We start from the raw sequence: 22,862 nt of genomic DNA, 5'->3' as shown, positions 1-22,862 counted from the left end.
CGTTGCCAAGACCACCATGCACACCGGGCAGGTGGGCTTGCTGCAAAGCCCCTGGCAGCACGGTCCTGACTGCGTAGAGGGCCAAGGAGGAAGAGAGCACGGGGTTGGCTGCAGTAAACTCCCCGTTTTCTCTCCCCTTCTCCGCTCCCGTATACATGTGCACACGATGACCCGGGCAGGCGGACAGGCCACTTGTGAGGGTTCCTTAAAGTCTGCCTAAAAGCAAAGACAAGAGAGAGGGCCTCGGTAAAAGGAAGCTGGAATTCCCGGGAATTCTTTTTGCCCTGAGGTGGGGGAGACCACGGGTCTAAGTTTCTCTGAGCTCGTGGGGAAACAGTGGGCAGAAAGCTCTGGAAGAAGGCTTCGGAGCGGAGCGTTCCCCGCAAAGACTGCGGGCTTGGGGCTTGGAGCGCGGCTGCTGTCCTTGGTGCTGAAGCATCTCTGCTCCTCGCGCCCTGCCAGGCCTCTCCCAAATCCCTTTCCACCAGCAGGCCACAGCTTACCCACAGTTTACAGGGAGGCGAGGATACTGCCTCTTCCCTCCGCCTTGGTCGTGGCCACTAGGGGCTCAGGGTTCATCAAGAGTTTGTACATGTTGCAGGGAAAATGGGGTCAGCACCATCTGTGCCTGAGCCTCCCTCTCCACCACCTAAGCCACGGGAAGTCTGAAATAGCGGAGTCGAAAGGTTACAGAACCAGGACTTCTTCCTCTGCCTTATTACTCCGGGGCTCCAAAGAATGAGAGAGATAATGGCTGAAGGCTCAGGCTCTGGAATCAGATGTTGAGTTGAATTTTCCTCTGATGCTTCTTACCTGTGTGACCTTGAGCAGGTGACTTGATTTCTCCATGTAAAATGAGATTTATTATGGTACCCACTTAAGGGTGGTGACTAGTGTTCATTAACATTTGAAAAGCACTTATCATGCATGCCTAATGCATAGAAAGTTCTCAAAACATGGTCGCTGTTATCGTTATTGTGGGATTTTTGAGTCAGGAGGCAGGTCTATTCCCTTTCTGCCTTGGACTTGCTGTGTTGCTCTGTGTCTTTTTCCCTTCTGTATGCCTCAGTTTCCCTTTCTTTACAGTGGGGAAGCTGGGCCGAGCCAGGGATTATAAATGGAAATGCCTCCAGGATTCAGAAAGGGAACATAAGGGATTGAGGACCTTGGACTCAACATAGAGATATCATGCCATCCCTAAAGGGGGTAGCTGCTATTCACCTGCACTTGATTCTCGCCATTTGGGAATGGGGACAGAGTATTACATCTTCCTCATTTTTCCAGAGAAGTCAAAAATATTTTAAATCAACTGATTTTTCAAGGTTGGCTCAGTTTTGAAAACACTGTGTGGCTGTGGGCCGGCTATGGGCTGAGCGTCACCAGTTTGCCACCTCTGGGCTAGAGCGGCGATTCTCAGCCCTGGCTGGTATCTGAGTCATCTGGGTAGCTTAAAACACAGATTCCTGAGTCGTGGCCTGGAGCCGCTGAATCAGAGTTTCTGGGGAGAAGGCGTGGGGATCTGAACATGGACTCTGGCCTGGGATCAGATCCTGGCTCTACTGGTCACTATCTGTGTGACCTTAGGCAAGTTACTTAACCTCTCTGTGCCTCCGTTTTCCAATCTATAAAGTGTGATAATAACAGTACCTACCTCGTAGGGTTGTTGCTAAAATTCAGTTAGTTACTATATGGAAGTATTTTAAAAAGTGCCTGGCACGTGGTAAGCACCGTTAGCGGCCGCTGCTGTTATTGTTGTTGTTATTATTATTATTTTTAAATCTCCAGACTTGCAGACCTCTGAGGCAGATGGTCTCTGAGGTCTTTCTGGCTCTAAGACACCTACAATTCTGTGGCTCTGTGATTCCAAGATTCTAGACCTGTATTATTCTAACAGCCTACTGTTCTAACATCCAAGATGCCATAGAACTGCACGTGCAGATCTAAGATGCTGTGGTCTTGCGATCTGGGCCTATCAGGAAGGCAGCTACTGTTTTCTGAGGGCTTCCCATGTGCCAGGCATTTTAGTCACTGAATATTCTCAATAATTGTACAGAGTAGCTGTGGTTATGTCAATGTCAGAGATGAGGAAACGGAAGCACACAGAGGTGAAGGCATTTGCTTTCACCGTTGCTTGGCGAACACAGTTCCTTGGATGAAAAGGTTCCATCCTTCCCCCATTGCTCTGAAATGCTGTATCACATACTAGATACCTCTTTGCCCTTAGGCCTGGTTTTGTACCTTTTTCTGTTCTATCCCCTTGACTTGTCAGACTTCTTTTTTTCCAATGATTTCTTTAAAATAACAGCTGTATTGAGATATAATTCACATACTGTAAAGTTCACCATTTTAAAGTGTGTAATTCAGCGGTTTCAGTATATTCACAAGGTTGTGCATTGATCACCACTATGTAATTCTAAAACATTTTTACCACCCCCCAAAAATCCCCATAGCCATTAACAGTCATTTTCCATTCCCCCAAGTGCCTCTGCCCCAGCCCCTTCCCACCACTAATCTACTTTTAGTGTCTGTGGATTTCCCTATTCTGAATAGTTTATATAGATTGAATGATATTTCTGTGGCATTTTGAGTCTGGCTTCTTTCCCTTAGCATAATGTCTTCAAGATTCATCCATACTGGGAATTCCCTGGCGGTCCAATGGTTAGGACTCCACACTTTCACTGCCGAGGGCACAGGCTCAGTCCCTGGTCAGGGAACTTAGATCCCCACAAGCCACATGATGTGGCCAAAAAAAAAATTTTTTTAAAGATTCATCCGTACTGTAGCATATAACAAAACTTCATTCCTTTTCGTGACCAGATAATATTTCACTGTATGGATATACCACATTTTGTCTATTCATCAATTGCTAGAAATTTGGGGTGTTTCTACTTTTTAGCTATTATGAATAATGCTGCTAATGGACATATGTGTGGATGTATGTTTTCAGTTCTCTTGGATATATACCCAGGGTGGAATTTGTAGGTCATATGATAAATCTACGTTTAACTTTTTGAAGAACTGCCAGACTGTTTTCCAAAGTGGCTGTACCACAGATGTGGGATTTAAATCCAGGTCCGCCCATGGGGATAACAATGACAACAACCATTTCATGTGTACCTACTGTGGGCACATATGAATTGCCTGCTCTCATGGCATCCAGTGCTTGGCACATAGTAGGTGCTCAGCAAATGTTGCTTGTTTGAATGAATGGGTGATGACATGCCCATGGGGACCAAGCAGAAACATGACTGAGGGGAGGTAGTCTGGTGTAACCTGGCAGAGGTAGGCACTATGTGTCATCTGGAGGGCAGCCATACTCAGTTCTGGCTAATTGTGGCCATGCTTGAATTTCAAGCTCATCATTTCATGCATGATCTCTATTAGACCTCACAGTAATCCTATGGAAGAGGTATGAATATCCCCATTTTATGGAAGAGAATACTGAGTTTCCAAAAGATTAGGTCCCTTGCCCAGAATCAGTGGTGGAGCCAGGATCTGAACCTGAGCAGGTGCCTCCAGAGTCCAGGGCAGCTTTTCAGGGATTTGTGTGCAACGGGCTGCAGACTGGTGGTCTGGCTGCTACACAGTGATTCTTAGACGTTTTGAAGTGGTTACCAACATTTAAAAACTAGGCCGCTTCACATTTTACAAGTCGGAATTGCCAGTTGATCTGTAAAACTCATATCAGGCTGAATTTGAGTATCACACACACACAGAGACCACCACCACCACCAGGTGAGATGCACCTGGCTGCCTACACCCAGTCCCATTCCTGCTTGGTCCTTTGGCCATTTCATCATCCATTCTTTCATCCAGCCATTCATTCACCCACTCTTGGCTGAGTATGTGCCAGGCACTCCTCTAGGCACTGACAACCCAGCAGTAAACAATACAGACACAAATCTCTACCCTTGTGGATCTTAAATTCTTCCTGGAGAATCAGAAAATAAGTAAATAAATAAAATGTATAGGATGTCAGAGAGTGAAAAGTATTATGAAGAAAAGACAGAGAAAAAGGAAAGGAAGTATTGGGGCCTTTTTTTCTCTTAACTTTTTTTTTTTTTTTTTTTGCGGTACGCGGGCCTCTCACTGTTGTGGCCTCTCCCGTTGAGGAGCACAGGCTCCGGACGCGCAGGCTCATCGGCCATGGCTCACGGGCCCAGCCGCTCCCCAGACCGGGGAATGAACCCGTGTCCCCTGCATTGGCAGGCGGACTCTCAACCACTGCGCCACCAGGGAGGTCCCCTCTCTTAACTTTTTATTTGGAAAATGTTTAAAGAACGTTACAATGAACTCCCTATATACTGCACTTAGATTCACCAATTGTTAACACATGTTTTATCTCTACACACACACACACACACACACACACGTTGGTTTTTTGTTTGTTTTTTTGTTGATCTATTTGAAAATAAGTTGTAGATCTCATGACTCTTCACCTCTAAATACTTCAGTGTATATCTCCCAAGAACAAGGACAGTGTCCTATGTTATTATATTACTATTATCACACCTATAAAAATTAACACTGAATTCATAATATTATTTAATAAAAAGTCCGTATTCAGATTACCCCAAAATATCTTTTATATCTATAAAGTATTTTTATTAAAGATTCAGTTAATGTTCATGCGTTGCATTTGGTTGTTATACCTCCTTAATCTCTTTTAATCTAGCATAGCCTAGGATGTAGTTTTGAAGGTAGAGCCAACAGAATTGCTGATTGGATGCTGAGTGTAAAGGAAAGAGAGGACTTCTAAGGGTCGGGACTGAGTAGTGGAAGGATGCATTTCCATGTGCTGAAATGAGGAACACCATGGCAGAAACACATCTGAGGAGGAAGATGAGATTTTAAGTTTGAGGTGTCCACTCAACATCATACTAGAGATGTGAGGTTAGCAGTTATGAGTCTGGAGGTATCCATGCTGGAGCTGTAAAATAAACACAGACAAGCTTTGATAATCAGGTGGTCAGGGAAGGCCCTTCTGGGGAGGTGCATTTGTGCAATGAATGAAGAGAGGGGCTAGCCGTCTTTTCTGGGGAAAAGCATTCCAGGTGAGGGAACAGCAGGTGCAAAGTCCCTGAGTCTGGACAGAGCTTGGCAAGTTGGAGGAACAGCAGGGAGTCTGGTGTGTCTGCAGTGGAGTCAGCAAGAGGGAGGGAAGAGTGAAGTCAGAGAGATCAGCAGGGAACAGAGCATGTCAGAGCAGTGGTTCTCAGCCCTGTTTGCCTGTTTGAAGGGAGCCAATGTCCCCTTTCTCCTACAAATATTTTCCTATGCCCACTTTACTCTCTGAAATTATATATATAATATGTCTATTTGTATAAATAAAAAACATATCTGGGGCTTCCCTGGTGGCACAGTAGTTAAGAATCCGCCTGCCAATGCAGGGGACACGGGTTTGATCCCTGGTCCAGGAAGATCCCACATGCCGTGGAGCAACTAAGCCCGTGTGCCACAACTACTGAGCCTACGCTCTAGAGCTCATGAGCCACAACTACTGAAGCCCGCGTGCCACAACTACTGAAGCCCACGCGCCTAGAGCCTGTGCTCCACAACAAGAGAAGCCACCGCAATGAGAAGCCCGCGCATCGCAAGGAAGAGTAGAGAAAGCCCGCGCACAGCAACGAAGACCCAACGCAGACATAAATAAATAAATAAATGAATGAATGAAAATAAATTTATTTTTTTAAAAATCTATAAGATTTTTAGGGCTTCCCTGGTGGCGCGGTGGTTGGGAGTCCGCCTGCCAATGCAGGGGACACGGGTTCATTCCCCGGTCTGGGGAGCGGCTGGGCCCGTGAGCCATGGCCGATGAGCCTGCGCGTCCGGAGCCTGTGCTCCGCAGCGGGAGAGGCCACAGGAGTGAGAAGCCCACGTACCGCAAAAAAAAAAAAAAAAAAAAAATCTATAAGATTTTTTAAAATTTATTTACATTTATTTATTTATTTTTGGCTGCGTTGGGTCTTCGTTGCTGTGCGGGCTTTCTCTAGTTGCAGCGAGCGGGGGCTTCTCATTGGGGAGCACGGGCTCTAGGTGCGTGGGCTTCAGTAGTTGTGGCACGCGGGCTCAGTAGTTGTGGCACGCAGGCTCAGTAGTTGTGGCTTGCGGGCTCTAGAGCTCAGGCTCAGTAGTTGTGGCGCACGGGCTTAGTTGCTCCGTGGCATGTGGGATTGTCCCGGACCAGGGTTCGAACCTGTTGTCCCCTGCATTGGCAGGTGGATTCTTAACCACTGTGCCACCAGGGAAGCCCTATAAGATTTTTAACAATTTTATTGAGATATAATTCACATAAATACATGTGACCCATTTAAAGTGTGCAGTTCAACGGCTTTATTATATTCAGAGTCCGGCATCCATCGCCGCAATCAATTTCAGAACATTTCATTTCCTCAAAAGGAAACCTTGATCCCCTTAGCTATCACCCCTCAATCCTCCCAGCTCTCCCCACCCAAGCCCTAAGCCACCACTAATCTACTTTGTCTCTATAGATTTGCCTATTCTGAACATTCATGGAAATGGAATAATACAATATGTGGTCTGTTGTGCCTTACTTCGTTCATGCAGCATAATATTTTCTAGGCTCATCCAGGTTGTAGCATGCATCAGTCCTTCACTTCATTTAAATTGGTTGCCAAATAATACTCCATCGTACGGATGTACATTTTCTATATCCCATAAGACTTTCAAATAAAGGAGAGATGAAAGGAAGGTTATTTGTTATAAAATAAGGTGAATTTTAATATGTAAATACTCAGCCAGGGCCACAGTAGAAATAAATAATGAAACAGTCAGCTGCTCACACCTAACGTGGCCTGAGTGAGACAGAGCGTAGTATTGGAGACTTAAATGATACAGGCATTACTCCGATGTCATGGTTTTCTTTTTTTTAATTGAAGTATAGTTGATTTACAGTATTGTGTTAATTTCTGCCGTACAGCAAAGTGATTCAGTTATACATATATATACATTCCCTTTTATATTCTTTTCCATTATGGTTTATGACAGGATATTTAATATAGTTCCCTGTGCTATACAGGAGGACCTTTTTGTTTATCCATTCTATATATAATAGCTTGCACGATGTCATGGTTTTCGAAAATGATGAATGACTCTTGGTAAAATTCAGAACAAAATAAAGTACAATCTTCCCTTGATTTACCAATAGTTACATCCCTGGAAATTTCAGTAGATCTTAAAACCTGCAAAAGAAAAAACTACTTGGTACTTACATGTATCATGGGGCTCAGTTCTGGCTGCGAGATTTATAAACAGACTTCTCACCAACATGAATGTCCAGGGGGACATTCAAAAGTCGTACAGGACCTGAGACTGTTCTTCATTGTGAGGAACTGACTCACATTACCGGGTGCAAACATCCCTGACCCTGCCCACTGCGTGCCCGCATCTGTCCCCAGTTATTGCAGACAACCAAAACCACTCCCACAATTTTCCTAACACCCCCAGGGTCTGGCTTGGGGGTGGAAAGGAGAGGCAGTGATGAAAGCTTCAGAGGGTAGAATCCACAGGTCTGAGGGGACGTGAGAAGGATTGAGAAGGAGGAATTTGTGTGTAAAAATGCTCTTGGAGATGTGAAAGGAGACGTTTGGTTTTGAAATATCCCCACTGGACTCAGGATTGATACGGGGGCTTCCCTGGTGGCGCAGTGGTTAAGAATCCGCCTGCCAATGCAGGGGACATGGGTTCGAGCCCTGGTCCGGGAAGATCCCACATGCCACGGAACAGCTAAGCCCGTGAACCACAACTACTGAGCCTGCGCTCTACAGTCTGCATGCCACAACTACTGCGCCCACGTGCCACAACTACTGAAGCCCGCGCACCTAGAGCCCATGCTCCACAAGAGAAGTCACGGCAGTGAGAAGCCCACGCACCGCAACGAAGAGTAGCCCCCGCTCGCCGCAACTAAAAGAAAGCCCGCGCACAGCGACGAGGACCCAAAGCAGCCAAAAATAAAAAATAAATAAATTTATTAAAAAATGATCCGATTTGTAGCTGCAAAGGATGGGCTGCTCTACAACTGAGAAGGGGGACCCTCATATGTAAGTGACCAATTTTCTCCATCTTCTCTGATGTAAGCTTTTTTTATCATCATTTTGCAGATAAGACAACTATATTAGATTGCTAGAGCTGTCATAACAAAGTACCACAAACTGGGTGGCTTAAACAACAGAAACTCATTGTCTCACAATTCTGGAGGCTAGAAATCTGAACTCAAGGCATCGGCAGTGCTGGTTTCTTCTGAGGCCTCTGTCCTTGGCTTGTAGATAGCCATTGTCTCTCTGCCTTTTTTTTTGCGGGGCAGGGGGCCCGCGCCACACAGCTTGCAAGATCTCAGTTCCCTGGACCAGCGATTGAACCTGGGCCACGGCAGTGAAAGCCTGGAATCCTAACCACTAGGCCACCAGGGAGCTCCCCCTCTCTGTCTTCACATGGTCCTCCCCCTGTGTGTGTCTGTGTCCTAATCTCCTCTTCTTATAAGGACACCAACCATATTGGATTAGGGTCCACCCTAATGACCTCACTTAACCTTAAATGCCTCTTTAAAGACCCTATCTCCATATACAATCATATTCTGAGGTATTAGGGGTTATGACTTCAACATGTGAATTGGGGTGGGAGGGGACAGCAATTCAGCTCATAACAACAATGAAGAGCTTAAGCGAGGTGACCATGTCATAGGGTGGAAAGCACAATGGAGCAGGAATCCAGGAGGCTGGATTTCAGTTCCTTTGCTGTCTGGGTGACCTTGGGGCAAGTCCCTTCACCTCTTAGGCCTCAAGTGGCTCATCTGCAAAGTGAGACTAATGATGCCTTTTCTGGGGCTGGGAATCGGAGTACTTAATGATATAGAAGGACATGGGCACCAGTGCAAGATTGGAGAGAGGTCCTGGAGGGCTCCCACTGGGTTAGTCTTTCAGCTTCTAGGTGCCGGATGGAAGGGAGGTCCCAGATGGAAGGGAGGTCCCAGGGGTCTCAGGAACAGGGTGGCTGAGAGGCTACTAAGGAGAGATGGAGTACTAGCTCCTTTTTTTTTTACCAATGAATATGGAAATATTTCAATATTTCTAACCAGTAGAATCATACTGGTGCATATCAAGGGGGCGTGCTGGGCCTGATTTTGGACATTTGAGAGCAGGGGTGGGAAATGACTTGAGATGGCCAGTCTTAGACTAACGTTGCCTTTCAGTGTCCGATTACCCCCCTAAAGACCCTCCCTCTGGCTCCCCACGCAGGCCAAGCTGATCGTCCCCAACAGCACGGCGGGCCTGATCATCGGCAAGGGGGGCGCGACAGTGAAAGCCGTGATGGAACAGTCGGGTGCTTGGGTGCAGCTGTCCCAGAAGCCGGAGGGCATCAACCTGCAGGAGCGCGTGGTGACGGTCAGCGGCGAACCGGAGCAGGTGCACAAGGCCGTGAGCGCCATCGTGCAGAAGGTACAGGAAGATCCCCAGAGCAGCAGCTGCCTGAATATCAGCTACGCCAACGTGGCTGGCCCTGTGGCCAACTCCAACCCCACCGGCTCGCCGTACGCCAGCCCCGCGGATGTGCTGCCCGCCGCTGCCGCCGCCTCGGCCGCTGCCGCCTCTGGCCTGCTGGGCCCGGCGGGGTTGGCGGGCGTGGGAGCCTTTCCTGCCGCCCTGCCTGCCTTCTCGGGCACCGACCTGCTGGCCATCAGCACGGCGCTTAACACGCTGGCCAGTTACGGCTACAACACCAACTCCCTCGGCCTGGGCCTCAACTCGGCCGCAGCCTCTGGGGTCCTGGCCGCCGTGGCCGCCGGTGCCAACCCTGCCGCCGCCGCCGCCGCCAATCTCCTGGCATCCTACGCCGGGGAAGCAGGGGCCGGGCCAGCGGGCGGAGCTGCTCCACCCCCACCCCCGCCACCTGGAGCCCTGGGGTCCTTCGCCTTGGCCGCGGCCGCCAACGGCTACCTCGGGGCCGGGGCGGGCGGCGGGGCGGGCGGAGGGGGTGGCCCGCTTGTGGCCGCTGCAGCCGCAGCGGGGGCGGCTGGGGGCTTCCTGACGGCGGAGAAGTTGGCGGCTGAGAGCGCCAAGGAGCTGGTGGAGATTGCGGTGCCTGAGAACCTGGTGGGAGCCATCCTGGGCAAGGGGGGCAAGACGTTGGTGGAGTACCAGGAGCTGACAGGCGCCCGCATCCAGATCTCCAAGAAGGGAGAGTTCCTGCCAGGCACGCGGAACCGGCGGGTCACCATCACCGGCAGCCCCGCGGCCACGCAAGCCGCTCAATACCTCATCAGCCAGCGGGTCACCTACGAGCAGGGAGTGAGGGCCTCAAACCCCCAGAAAGTGGGATGAGGCCTGTGGTGTGTGCTCCCACCCGGCTCCCTGTCCCTCCTTTTCCTCCCCCTCCCCCTCCTCCTCTCCCCTCCCCCTCCCCTGCCCCCCAACTCCTGACCTCAGCTCGGTAGAGTCCTGCTCCTCTTGGGATGGGGCTGGGGTAGGCCTGACTGCACCCTCCCTTTCTGGTAGTCATAGGCAGGATTGAGTGATGGCTGGGGATGGGGCCCAGAAGCTCCCTCCCCAGCCCTGAACTGACCCCTTCTTCCTTCCTCCCTATGCTTGACTGGGCCTGACCCTCCTCTCCCAGGGCCCAGGTCTGTGTGATATCTGTATATATTGCATTTTGTTGATTTTAATAGAAAACAAAGCGTTATTTTCTCTTTCTTTCCCTCCTTTTTTTCCCCTCCTTTGATAAGGATTCCCCCCCCCCCGCCCCTTTATAAGTTTTTGTTTCCTTATGGGAGGAGGGGAGGGAGCCTCTGGGTCACCTAGAAAGAGGGGCTGCCCCCAAACAACACCCCGCCTCTCCTGCTTTCAGCTCCGGATCTGAGGGACCTGATGGGAGCAGAGGTAGCAGAGGAGTCTGAGTTGAAGTGGGACATTTGGAGCAGGGACCTCAGAGTTCCCAGATTTTCTCAGCTACTCTCCCCTCACTGAAGTTGCCCCTCCTAGGTGGGACTTTTCACTTTTTTGTTGTCAGGTTGTATGGGGGGAGGGGTGCGGTGCTGCTGGGAATGAGGCCAGCTCTGGGATTGGGCCAGTCCGGTGGGCAAGGCTCTGGCACAAGGCTGGAACAACTTCCTATGGCATCTCCTATGGTTTTTCCTTGAGTAATGGGCATGAAGGTCCCTGTCGTGCTGTCACTGAGTCAAGTACTTTCTGGGGTGCTTCTGGCACTCCCTATGATGTCACAGGAAGTAGTTCCCTGGAGGTCACTTCCTGTGATGATAGGAGAGACAGGTACTTCCTATGATGTCTCAATGAGCCTTCCTGGAAGGTTACTTCATGATATCATGGGGGCGTGCACTTCCTGTGGTGTCTCCAGGTTACTTCCTATGATGTCACCAGGGTGAGGCATGCACTTCCTGTATCAGGCCATGGCCAGTCACTGATCCTCCTTCTCTACCCACACCCCTCTTTGGTGGGTCTTGGCCTGGCGATCTTCCTAGGAGGAGAATAAGGGGTGGGAGTTGGATCTAATCCGGAGGACTCTAAGGAAGAAGACCCACTATTGTCAGGGTCATCTCCATGCAAATGTACCAAGTCTGAACTCACCTGGCAGGGAGGGGGTGGGAGATGGAGCTGGTGAAAACTGTTAAAAGACCCTCATTCCCACCCCTGCCTTTTGTGTGCATGCTTGTGTCTGCGTGGCTTTGTTTCATTAAGTCTGGTGGGCCAAATGTATGGTGGCTCTGTCAGGCCACGGTGGCCCAGGTGTATTCAGTGAGCCATGGTAGGGTCCCTTGAGCCGGAATGCTTCGTGTAGTCTAATGCATTAGTTGACTTGTGGTTTCCAGCAAGCTGGAGTACTTTGGTGGTATCTGATGGATTGGAATGTTTTGGTGCTCTCACCAGACTCTGAGGATCTAGAATGTTCTAATGGAGTTTGCCAAGCCAGGCAGCCCTGAGAGTTGGTTTGAGAGTGGCTCCCTGGGCACTGCGGCTGTAATCAGCTCTAAGGCCTTGTTGGCAGGCTGAGATGTCGGGGCCTGACAACCCCATGGACTTAGGATAGCTGAGACCCACTTCTACCCCCATCCATCTCCCCCTCCCCCATGGAGACCACCTCCACTTCCTCCAACCCAAGGCAGGGCCTCCCAGTGCCCTGGTTCCATCATCAGCATCTCTGGGGGAGGGGCACCCCATGCCCACCCTCTCCCCCAATTGTCCCCCTCCTAGGTCTTCCAGACCCTTCTCTTCTCCATGGCTTTGGGGGAATCCAGCCTCCTCGTCTCTCTCCCGGCAAAGGAGGGGAGAAAAGCCAGAAACAATTCCCACCCCTAAAGCCTGGGAGACCCCTGCCCCTTGCGAGAGAGCCACCCCCAAATCAAAATGTGAAAATCCCTAGAGAGCAATAGCCTTCAAGGTACCTTGCACTGAATTTCCCACCCCAGCCCTTCCACCTGATGGGAGGCTGTAGCTTGGGCACTAGGGTGACTTTTTCCCTGCCCTCTTCATCTCCAGGGTGGGGGGCAGGCCCCATTTCCCCATCCCTCACCTCCCATCGCTGCTGCCCTCACCCCTAATCTCCAGACTGAACCCAGATGGAGATTTGAGTGCCAAAACAATTCTTGATGTAACTTTGTACATATCTTCTGCAGTTGGGGGCTCTTGGGGTCGGAGGTGGAGGTGGCCCTATGGGCCACTGCTCCCCTCCACCTCTCAAAAGACCTTACAGTATTTCACAACATCTCCACCCACATGTGGGTATTGCAGTCTCTAGCTGGACTATCCCCACCTACAACTCCCCGAGCTGCCATAAGGAGGGGAAGGAGCCAGGGAGAGGTGAAGTAAGGTCTGGGAGTGGGGAGGTGGGATTTGAAAGCGCTCATTTGCATATCATTTGCATCCTCAGCTGCCCTCCGGCTTGTCAGATGCTTTCTGTAGACCTATTTCTGGGTCCCAATCAGCGGGGTCCAGTACTCTTCTCACACAGACACGTCTCTGGAGGCTGGGCCTCCTGAAAAGTGTTCCCTTGGTGTATCTGTGTGACAGCCCCCTCCCTATTCACATTTTTCGGGGACCCCCTACCCCGCCAGCCAGGGCTATCTGAAAGGTAGTTTGCCAGCTCAGTGAGCTAGTTCACTCACTATGTTGGTGAGTGGAGAGCCACACACCTTTCCCCATTTTACCTTATGAAATTCACTCTGTGGTCTTCCCCATCCCTTGAAAGTCCCTTCTGCAATCTGACCTCAATCTTTTGTGCTGCAGTTTGTCCAGAGGGGACGCAGATGTGGGGTCAGGGATGGAGATCATTGAAAAATCCATCACCTCTTTTTCTCCCCCCTCCTCTTCCCTGTTAGCCAGTCAGATCTCAGAGACTCTGAGTGGCCTCCCTGCACCCTACTCTTCAGCACCCAATAGGTGCTTAATAAGTGTTTGCTGCATTGAATTGTCTTCTTGTTCTTTCCCATTTGCCCTCCAACTCCCACCCACCCCCACCCCGCCACCAGCATTTTCCTGTCTCTCTGGCTCCCTGTGACTTTCACTTTCTCTCCCTGTGGCTTCCGTTGTTACCTGTCCTGTCTCTATCTTCGTCTATGTCTGTCTTTTCCCTTTCCTCAACTCTCAATCCTCTCCCTTCTTCCATTGCCCCATTAATTAAAAAAGAAAAGTGCCAAAATTCCTTGGAACTGAGCCGCTCTGGGGGGGAGGGAACCTCAGACAGAGGGGAGGAAATGGGACCATCTTCCTTTGAAGAGGCCCCTAAGAGGCATTGAAAACGTCTGTGGACACTTAGCTCAATTGCGTCCCCCTTCCTCACCCCTCCCGCCCCCGAGTTTTTCTTAGAATCTTTGTAAGAAAAAAAAAAAAGAGAAAAAAACTCTCCTTCAGCTAACCCCTAATCTTTTGGATTCCCCCCAATTTCCACCAGCCAGGGAGAACCCCACTTGCCTCCTTCAGGCAAATCTGTAGAAATTGGGGAGGGGGAGACAAGCTCAACCCCTCCTCTGCTGTCCTGAGGGACAGTGCCAACTGGATTCGAGAGAAGGACCTCAAAGCACTTATGAGAAGAAGGGGTTCAATGTGCCAAATTCACCTCCTTCATCCCCTGTCCCAGGGGGCTCTGAGCCAACCTGCCCCAGCCACCTTCTTCTGCCCTGTCCCAGCCATCTCTACATGGGCAAGGAGGCTTCACTGCAATAATTATTAAGGAATCAGAAGGCAAAGATCGTGCCATCTTTATCTGCCCTAATGCCTGCCCTGGACTTGTAGGTGGGAAGTATGGGTATCCCCAATGGAGTTTGGTTAAGAGTCGACTTAATAGATGGTTGCGGACCTATACTTGGAAGAATACGGTACCACTCTTCTCTGAGTGGTATACCTTCTCCCCTTCTTAACCCGCAAATCACTCAACATCCCCTTGTTCCGTTTCTCCTGCCTATTCCTCCATCCCCCACCCTCTTTATTTTGTTTCTGATTGGTGGCCTACTGTTTGGAAAGTGAGAGGATTCCCCTGCGTTGGGTACTGCTCTGTCAAGACCAGGATTAGACGTTGTGATAGACTGAGAGGTGGAAAAAGTATTGAGTATAAGAGTGGCGATGAGGATGGCATTTGGGGCTTCCAGGCTGCTGATTGGGTGCACACCTATCACCACAGCCAGGCAGGCCTTCGCTGTTGGCCACGCATCTGCCCCCCTGCCGTCTGGAACCCCAAGGCCGGCTGTCGCGAAAGCCTGAACTGGATGTCACGATGGGGAGAACGGGATCGCGATGCCCACGTTGGGGCACTGCGGGCCAGGGGCGCTGGTTTTACGGCTCTCGTGGAGTCGCGACACCCAGCCCGGCTATCGCGATCCCTCTCCACTGCAGTCAGCCGCCTGGACGCCGTAGTGGAGGAGGTTTCTTTCCGTGGCTCCTATGCAGGTGTGTGTATGGTCTCTGTGCCCTCCGCCCGTTGCGTGGGGGATTGCTGGGTGGCAGGGAGGGAGATGGGGAAAGTCTCGTCGATGGCGATGGGGGTGGTGAAGGCTGCTGCTTTTTAAACCCTTCTCAGCCAGTCCAGGACGCTCTTGTCTCCCAGAGATAATTGGGTGGGACTGCCTAATCCCCCTCCCCTCCCCGCTTCTCCTCTCCTCCCCCACCCCCAAAACCACCAACCTCTCATCTTCTAAGTGACTCCATCACCACCGGCCACCGGGACCTGCGGCTTCATTGCTCCAGCCCGCCCCACTCGACCGTCAGACTCGCTCATCGAACTCTTTCTGATTAACCCTTTCTGTGTTCATCCCACGGAAAACTGTGTGTCCGGCGTGGGGGAGGGGGGAGGCGAGGGGCAATAGCTACCTTTCCTCCATCGCCTCCCACCGCCCATGCCTCCCCACCCGCACCCCATCCCATGCCCCACCCCCATCCCTCACCCCGAGGGTCCTCCCCGGCCTGGGGATAGAGACCCTTTATAAATATCTATGCTGTTTGGCTTTGTCCCTTTCAAGGCAGGGTCAGGGGTGTGGCCTCCTCCGAGTGGAGAGCTCACTCTGGCCCCACTCCTTTCTGTGCCCCCCCCCACTCCCCACCCCTTCATTGTAAATAGTCACTTTTGTACTGGTTTGAGCCAGGGGACGTGGGGAGTCATTTTTTTTTTTTCTTTGTGTTGGCATCTCAGGCCACTGGAGGCATGGCCCACATCCCAGTTTGATTTGGGAGAATCCCAAGATGCGTCCCCTCACCTGCCCCCAATGCTGAGGATTTCAAGATATCAGTATTACTCCTGAAGGGATGGGGTGCACAGATCCCCTGGCAGGGAGGTGGGAGAGGTGTGGAAAGGTGTAGCCTGAAAGGATGACTCAGTTTTTCCCATCTGCGAAATGGGTTCATCCTCCAAGTTCCCTCAGGAGCCTCAGTGAGATAATGGTGGAGTCAGAGGAGTTAGAATCTCTTTCCGCTTTCTCTGTTTGGGACAGATAGGGTAGGAGAAGAATGGGGGTGGTGGGTAGGACTGTCTTTGGAGAGCTGATTGCTAAATCCTTATTAGGACCTCAAGCTAGCTTCTCCCGGGCTTGTTCTCTCTCTTGGAAAATGGAGGGAACTGGAGGACCTCTAAGGCTCCTTGGGTACCCCCAGTCCTTAGATTCAAAGCCTGAAGCCCAGGGCTGGCCCCCTGCCTGCTGCCCCTCTCCCACATTCCACTTCTTGGCCCCAGACCATCTGCCATGTGGCCATGCCTCCAGTGCCTCCATTCAACCCCCTCTAACTGATTCCTTCCATCCTCTGCGACCAGAGACGCCGCCCACCTCCCCCCCACCACCTCCAGAAGCTCCTGGCTGGGGCCCACTGCCCTCTCCTCTCCCCTCCCCCCATTGCCATGCCTGGGCCATGCCCACCTCCCCACCCCACCCCCAGTGTCCGTCGTGTGACCTAGTGCACCATGTATTAGCTTCCATGGCCCGCCCCCGGCCCCCACCACACCCCTTCCCCCACCCCCTCTCCCTCGGCGACTTCACCTTTTTTTGCCGCGATAAACGCCATCTCAGCATCTGTGTCTAATGTTGTCTTTTTTGCTTAACATCACACACTCCTTCTTAACCCATCCCCTGCCCTCTCCCTCCTCCCCCCACCTCCACCCTCATCCTGAATTCTTTCCCCCTTTCCCCCAGGGCTCTGGGCATCTAGGGGAGGAGGGTGGGGGGACCCCTGAGGATGGGCCCCGGAGGGGGGAGGGGGAGGGGCGGATTGTTCTCTCTGGACTGGGTGAGCACCCAGAGCAAGTGTCTGAGGGGAGCCAGGGATCCAGGTTGAGCTCCCAGGGCCTAAGTGTCCAATCAGGAGGATTGACAGACACCACCACCGCCACACACACGCAACACCACAATCCCGGGACGCACATCCCCACACAGCATTGCAAATGCACAACCCCAAGTAGAGCCAGGAGAGCCCAGGGTTAAGGTTTTGGACTCAGGTGAGTTTAGATCCCAGTGCTGCTAGGTAACCGTGGGACTTTGAGCCTCTGAGCCTCCATTTAACTTTTTTTTTTTTAATGTTATTTCTGTAGTTTATGCTAGAATTCAACGTATCATTAGCTTTAAAAAAAATTATTGAGCACCTACTACGAGTAAGGCACTGTTCTAGGTGCTGGAGAGAAGGCGATTAGCAAAACAGACTCAAATGTCTGTGCCTTCATGCAGCAGAGATTCTACTGGAATCTGCAGATTCTTCTTCAGCACAGAACCTGGCACAAGGGACTGAAAACAATTCAAAGGTTGCAAACCATTGGCCAGCAGACAGGTCTGCTGCACATATCACCTCGTTTGGCCTGAAGAGCGTTTCGTGTGAATTTGGTAGCAGCATTTAAACCTTGGGAGACTTCGCCTACACATGTGCCCCTTTGGAGAAATCAGATGTGGCCTCTCTGAGTGGCGATTGTCACCTAGCCATAATGGGCTGGAGCAGAGCAGTCACTCCATCCTCCAGGGAAGGCAGCCTCAGTCCCTCCCTGACCTGCACTGCTGATTTGTGTCCTGTGCCTGGCCCCTGGATGCATTTGTGTTTGCAACCCCTGTGGTAAATGTTTAATGCTAACATCCTTATATCTTGGAGGTGTCAGAGATGCAGCTGGGCAGGCGATGATGTGCCACGCAGGAGGAAGGATGAAGTTTGAGGCGGAGAGACAAAAAGAGACGGCTGTGGGGTGGGGGGGGGCAGAGGCTGTGGTTCCGGTGTGACCAGGGCACCTCGCTTCCTCTCTCTGGGTCTCAGTCTCCACATCTGGAAAACGCCCAACCAAGCTGTACTTACCTTCTGAAATATTCCAGAAGGATTCCGAAAGCAAATCGCTCCATCAGTATCTGTCACGGGGGAGATGCTCAGCACATGGTGGCCACTGGAGCGTCCCCTCCAGCTGAAAAATAACAATAAAAATGATTCTAAAAAAGGACAGAAACCAAGAGAGGGGATGGGAGGAAAAAGGAGATTGAGGCTAGGACAAAGTAAGAGACAGCGATGGGGATGAAGAGAAGGGAAGACATGGAGAGGAGTCCTCAACTGCTTGGGGTGTGTTTTTTCATTCACTCATTCATTCATTCAACAGACATCTGTTGAGCACCTACTATGTTCTCAGGCCTGGGGACATGGCAACGACCGTGACAAGTCACCGCTCTCAGGCATACAGCCTGAGCACCATAACCCCAACTCTTAGCACATAGTAGATGCTCAAAAGTCTCCCATCCCTTATGCCACAGGTACCTCTGGTCCTGGCCTGTGACCTTCTGGGATTACCTGATGTTCAGAAATATCACCAAGCCAGGCCCATTTTCAGGAAAAGTAAATGAATTTTCCATCAGGAACCTGGGAACTTTGAAGGGTTTGGGGGATCAGAGTCGAGGAGGTGGAGTTAGGTCTCAATTCAGCTGTGTGACTTGGAGAAACTCTCATGACCTCTCTGGTCCAGGAGATGGAAAGGAAAGGAGATGAAGTCAGGATGCAGGTGAGTAACCGGGGACTCCTCACTTCCACAAGGCTTCAGACCTTCTCGTCTGGTAAGGGAAGGGGAGAAAGGAAGGAAGGGGTGGGGGGCCTCGATGAGAAGAGAGATGAAGAAAGAAGACGGGGGAGTTGCCTGGAGGAGAGAGACGGCTCTAGAGACAGGGCTGGGGTAGGAGGATGGAGGGAGGAGGGGACCTGAGTGGGGATATGGGGGGGTCTCAGGGGTGGCTCTGAGAGGCCATGGCGAGGTCATTAGGAGTGAACAGAGGGCTTCCCTGGTGGCGCAGTGGTTGAGAGTCCGCCTACCGATGCAGGGGACGCGGGTTCGTGCCCCGGTCTGGGAGGATCCCACGTGCCGCGGAGCGGCTGGGCCCGTGAGCCATGGTGGCTGAGCCTGCGCGTCCAGGGCCTGTGCTCCGCAATGGGAGAGGCCACAGCCGTGAGAGGCCCGCGTACCGCAAAAAAAAAAAAAAAAAAGAGTGAACAGAGAAGGCAGAGGTGGACTGGCAGAGAGGGAAAACAAGCACCAACCGGAAACGGAAATGAGGCAGAAACAGGACAGAGATGGAGATAGGGTTGTCAGATTTGGCAAATAAAAATACGCGTATGTCCAGTGAGATTTGAATTTCAAATTTTAAAAAAGATTAGTTTTCTTAAGCATAAGTATACCTCATGCCATATTGGGGCCATCCTTCTACTAAAGTATTAGTCGTTGCGGGCTTCCCTGGTGGCGCAGTGGTTGAGAGTCCGCCTGCCGATGCAGGGGACACGGGTTCGTGCCCCGGTCTGGGAAGATCCCACATGCTGCGGAGCGGCTGGGCCCGTGAGCCATGGCCGCTGAGCCTGCGTGTCCGGAGCCTGTGCTCCGCACGGGAGAGGCCACAACAGTGAGAGGCCCGCAAAGTTCAAGTGTCTCTGGGCATCCTGTGTTCTGTCTGGCAACCCTAGAGGGCGAAGAACAGAGATCTGAATGGCCACAACGAAGCCAGAGCTAGTCAGAGGAGCCAGGTCATCCAGGTCCACTGTCTGGAATCCTAAATCCGGCATGCCTAGCTCACTGCCTCTCTCTGCCCCTGGGTCTCCCCCTCTCTCTGCCTCACTCTCCCCAGCTCTCTGCCTCTAAGGCCCCCTCTCTGTTTCACAAAGCCTCCCTCTCTTCAAACCCTCTCTCTGATCCCTCCACTCCTCTTAGTTCTTCAGCCTTCCACTCCCCTCAGGAATCTGCCTCAGACATCAAAAGTGGTTAAGTCACCGTCATCACCACTTCCCAAGTCATCAAAGGGGCTGGTCTTTGGCGGTAAGGCCTGAGGGACAAGTGACAAGAGAGGTGGGGGCTGCATTCGGGGCCACTACTCCTTCCTCGGGCAGGGCTGTTGAAGTTGGGGCTGCGTCTAGGCTTTGGGAAAAGAGATTCTGTCAGAAGAGTGCTCCATCAGTGGGCGGGGCCTTGGGGATTCTGGCAAGTCAGGGACCTCCCTCTCCAGCATCCCTTCCATCGTCCTGCCTCCAACTGCCGTGCCTTCCGGAGAAGTTTAGTCGCTAAAGGGTCCTCTCTACCACCACTCCCACTCCAGCATTCTGGGGATGTCTCTGTGTCACTTTCTGGCCCCCTGTCCTTGCCTCTCCTTTCGCTCCTCTCTGCTTCAGTTTACCTTCAGTATTTCTCTGGGTGTCTGTCTCACTCAGCATATCTTCCTCCTTTCCATCGTTTCCATCGTATCCCTGCAAGTCCTGTCTCTCTCCTAGTTTCTGCTGGAGGCTGAGGTCTCTGTGTGCCTCTCTGACTTTCCCTGTTTCTGCCCGCGCCTGAGTCTCTTTCCCCCCGTCTCTGTACCCATTATTATTGCTCAGCAGTAGCAAAAAGAATCCACTCTGGGGACTTCCCTGGCGGTCCAGTGGTTAGGACTCTGCGCTTCCACTGCAGGAGGCACGGGTTCTATTGCTGGTCGGGGAGCTAAGATCCCGCGAGCTGCACAACGCGGCCAACAAAAACAGCAACAACAAAAAGAATCCGCTCGGGCCAGTGTAAGCAGAAAGGGACTTTTTAAGGGACCTTGAGCCTGGTAGAAGAAACAGCTTCCAGGGCACTTCCAAATCCAGAATGGGCCACGCAGGAGCTACTGCTCCCCTCCGCGATCAGGAAGCCGGCCACTGGCCCCACAACCGTACCAGCTCGCTGAGATCTGCACTGGCAGGGGCTCGGCCTCGCGGCTGCCTCTCTCCCCATTTACTTTGGTTGGAAATTCAAGCTTCCCGCGGAGGCATCTGATTGGTGGAACCTAAACCCCCGTCCCGAACCCCACCACATGGCATTCTGGGAAATGTAGTTTTTAGCTTGCCAGCCTCTTCAGTCCCAGGAAAGTGCGGTAGGAGAGTGGAATAGAGAGACACTAAGTGGAAAAGATGTTGAGGGAGCCCATTGACTCCCCATTATTGCACGCAGTCTGTCTGTCCATCTTTCTTCCTATGTGCATGTGTTTCTCACATTCGGTCTTTCTGTTTGTCTCTGTTTGTTGTTGGGTTTTTTTGCCTCTTTTTCACCGTCCGGTTTTATTTCAGCCCTTTCTCTGTCTCTTTCTTCATCGCTGGTTTCCCTGCCTCACCCTCACCTCTTTCCCCAGTTCCAGCTCCAGTATTTAAGGGAGTCTCTCTCTTGACCCACATCCCATCGTAAGCTGAAATGGAGGCCCGGAGCTATAGGGAGGGAAGGTATGCGTGCCCCTCGGTTCAGCGGTTCAACGGACAAGCCAGCAAGACGACCCAAGCTATGGAATTTCTCAACTGCTCTGCCTGCAGGTGGGAACATCCAGCCCCCGCAGGTGGCAATGTGAACTGAAAAAGTTTGGTGAGTTCCCAGCCAGAGCTAGAGTGGCCACAGGGTTTTGGGAACAGAGCCCAGCCCTCATTCGGCCAGTAACTGACAACTCAACCTGCTCTCCCAGAAACTGTGGTGACCTCCACCCTCTCCCCTCTTCACTGTTCTTCTTCTTACCCAATGATCTTAGAACTTCGGGGAAATGAAGCTGCATCCTTCTCAGGAGGTACACAGTCACTTCAAAAACATTCATTAAGCACCTACTATGTTCCAGGCATTGTTCTAGACATTGGGCAACAAAAGACACAACAAATTTCTCTATCCTGAGGGGCTTACACCCTACTGGGGGAAATTGACAATAAGCAGGATAAATAAATTATACAGTACACTAGATGATAATACATGTCATGAAGAAAAATGAGACAGAGACAGGAAATAGAAAGTGCTGGAAGGGAGGGACACTGCAATTTTCAATACGGTGAATGTAAAGGCTTTATGGAAAACGTGACATGTGAGTAAAGACCTGAAGGAGAGGTGGGAGTGGGCATGTAGATATCTGGGGAAAGAGCATTCCAGGCAGAGGGAATGGCAAGTGCAAAGGCCCTGGGGTGGGATGTATCAATACCTGGAATACGTGTGGGATAGCAGGGAAGCAAGAGTGGCTGGGACAGAGTGAGCCAGGGGAGGGTGGGAGGAAATGAGGTCAGAGGGGAGACAAAAGGGGCCGTATTATTTAAGGTCTTGGGGGCCACTGTGAGACTTTGACTCCTAGTGAGAAGGAAGCCACAGGAAGGTTCTGACCAGAGGGATGTGAGCTGACTCAGGTTTTAACAGGATCCCCCTGGCCATCATGTGGGAAACAGTCTGTAGGGGATGGGGGCTAGGAGACTGAAATAAACAGGAGGAGCCCAGTGAGAAGGTGACTGCAGTAGTCCAAGTAGAAGATGATGGTGGCTGGACCAGATAGTGGCTCTGGAGATGGAGACGAATAGTTGGATACTGATAGAATTTGAAAGTAGCACTGACAACATTTGCTGGTAGCCTGGATGTGAGAAGTGAGAGAAAAAGAAGTCAGGGATGACTCTAAGTCACATAAAGCTCTTAGGACTGGATTTTGGTTCCAATTAGGATTAGAAATTAAGAATCAGGCTAAGGCTGAGATTAAGGGTCAGTAGCAATCGTTATCGGTGGGGTTTGGTTTGAGGTTGAAAACAGGGTTAAGATTCTGGCAAAGATGACAACCAGCCCTGGTGTATGGGTTATGACCATGGCTGGGGTTAGGATTAAGTATGTAGGATAAGGGTAAAGATGAAGTATAGAGTTAAGACACTGGTTATAGCAAGAATCACAGTCAAAGCTAGGATTATGGCTAAGGTTAGGACTGGGTTTGGATCTAAGACTGAACTGGGGTTAAAGAGAAACTCAGAGACACGGAGAAGTGATCAGAGAGCAGAGAGAATGGGGGGGAGAACTCAGAGAGAAGAGGGGACAGAGACCTAGAGAGAGTAGGGGACAAAGATCCAGGGAGAGGGAAGACAGAAACAAAGAAGGGGAAATGGAGATCTAGAGAGATGGGAGACAGA

General features: G+C 51.2%; 1 protein-coding gene across 1 annotated transcript in view; it reads left to right on the top strand.

The window, feature by feature from the left end:
- Positions 1-16,518, top strand: part of NOVA2 (NOVA alternative splicing regulator 2) — a 32,115-nt gene extending 15,597 nt beyond the window's left edge. Inside the window, exon 4 of the mRNA XM_027079917.1 lies at positions 9,255-16,518. Coding sequence (XP_026935718.1) covers positions 9,255-10,337 — 1,083 coding nt within the window. The 3' untranslated portion in view covers positions 10,338-16,518. The remainder of the gene's footprint in view (positions 1-9,254) is intronic.
- Positions 16,519-22,862: the final 6,344 nt, after the last annotated feature.

This window comes from Aethalodelphis obliquidens, unplaced genomic scaffold (assembly GCF_003676395.1).
Source record: "Aethalodelphis obliquidens isolate GAN/ISIS:26980383/991018 unplaced genomic scaffold, ASM367639v1 scaffold43, whole genome shotgun sequence".
Classification (NCBI taxonomy): Eukaryota; Metazoa; Chordata; class Mammalia; order Artiodactyla; family Delphinidae; genus Aethalodelphis; species Aethalodelphis obliquidens.
This window is presented reverse-complemented; position numbering and strand designations above follow the sequence as displayed.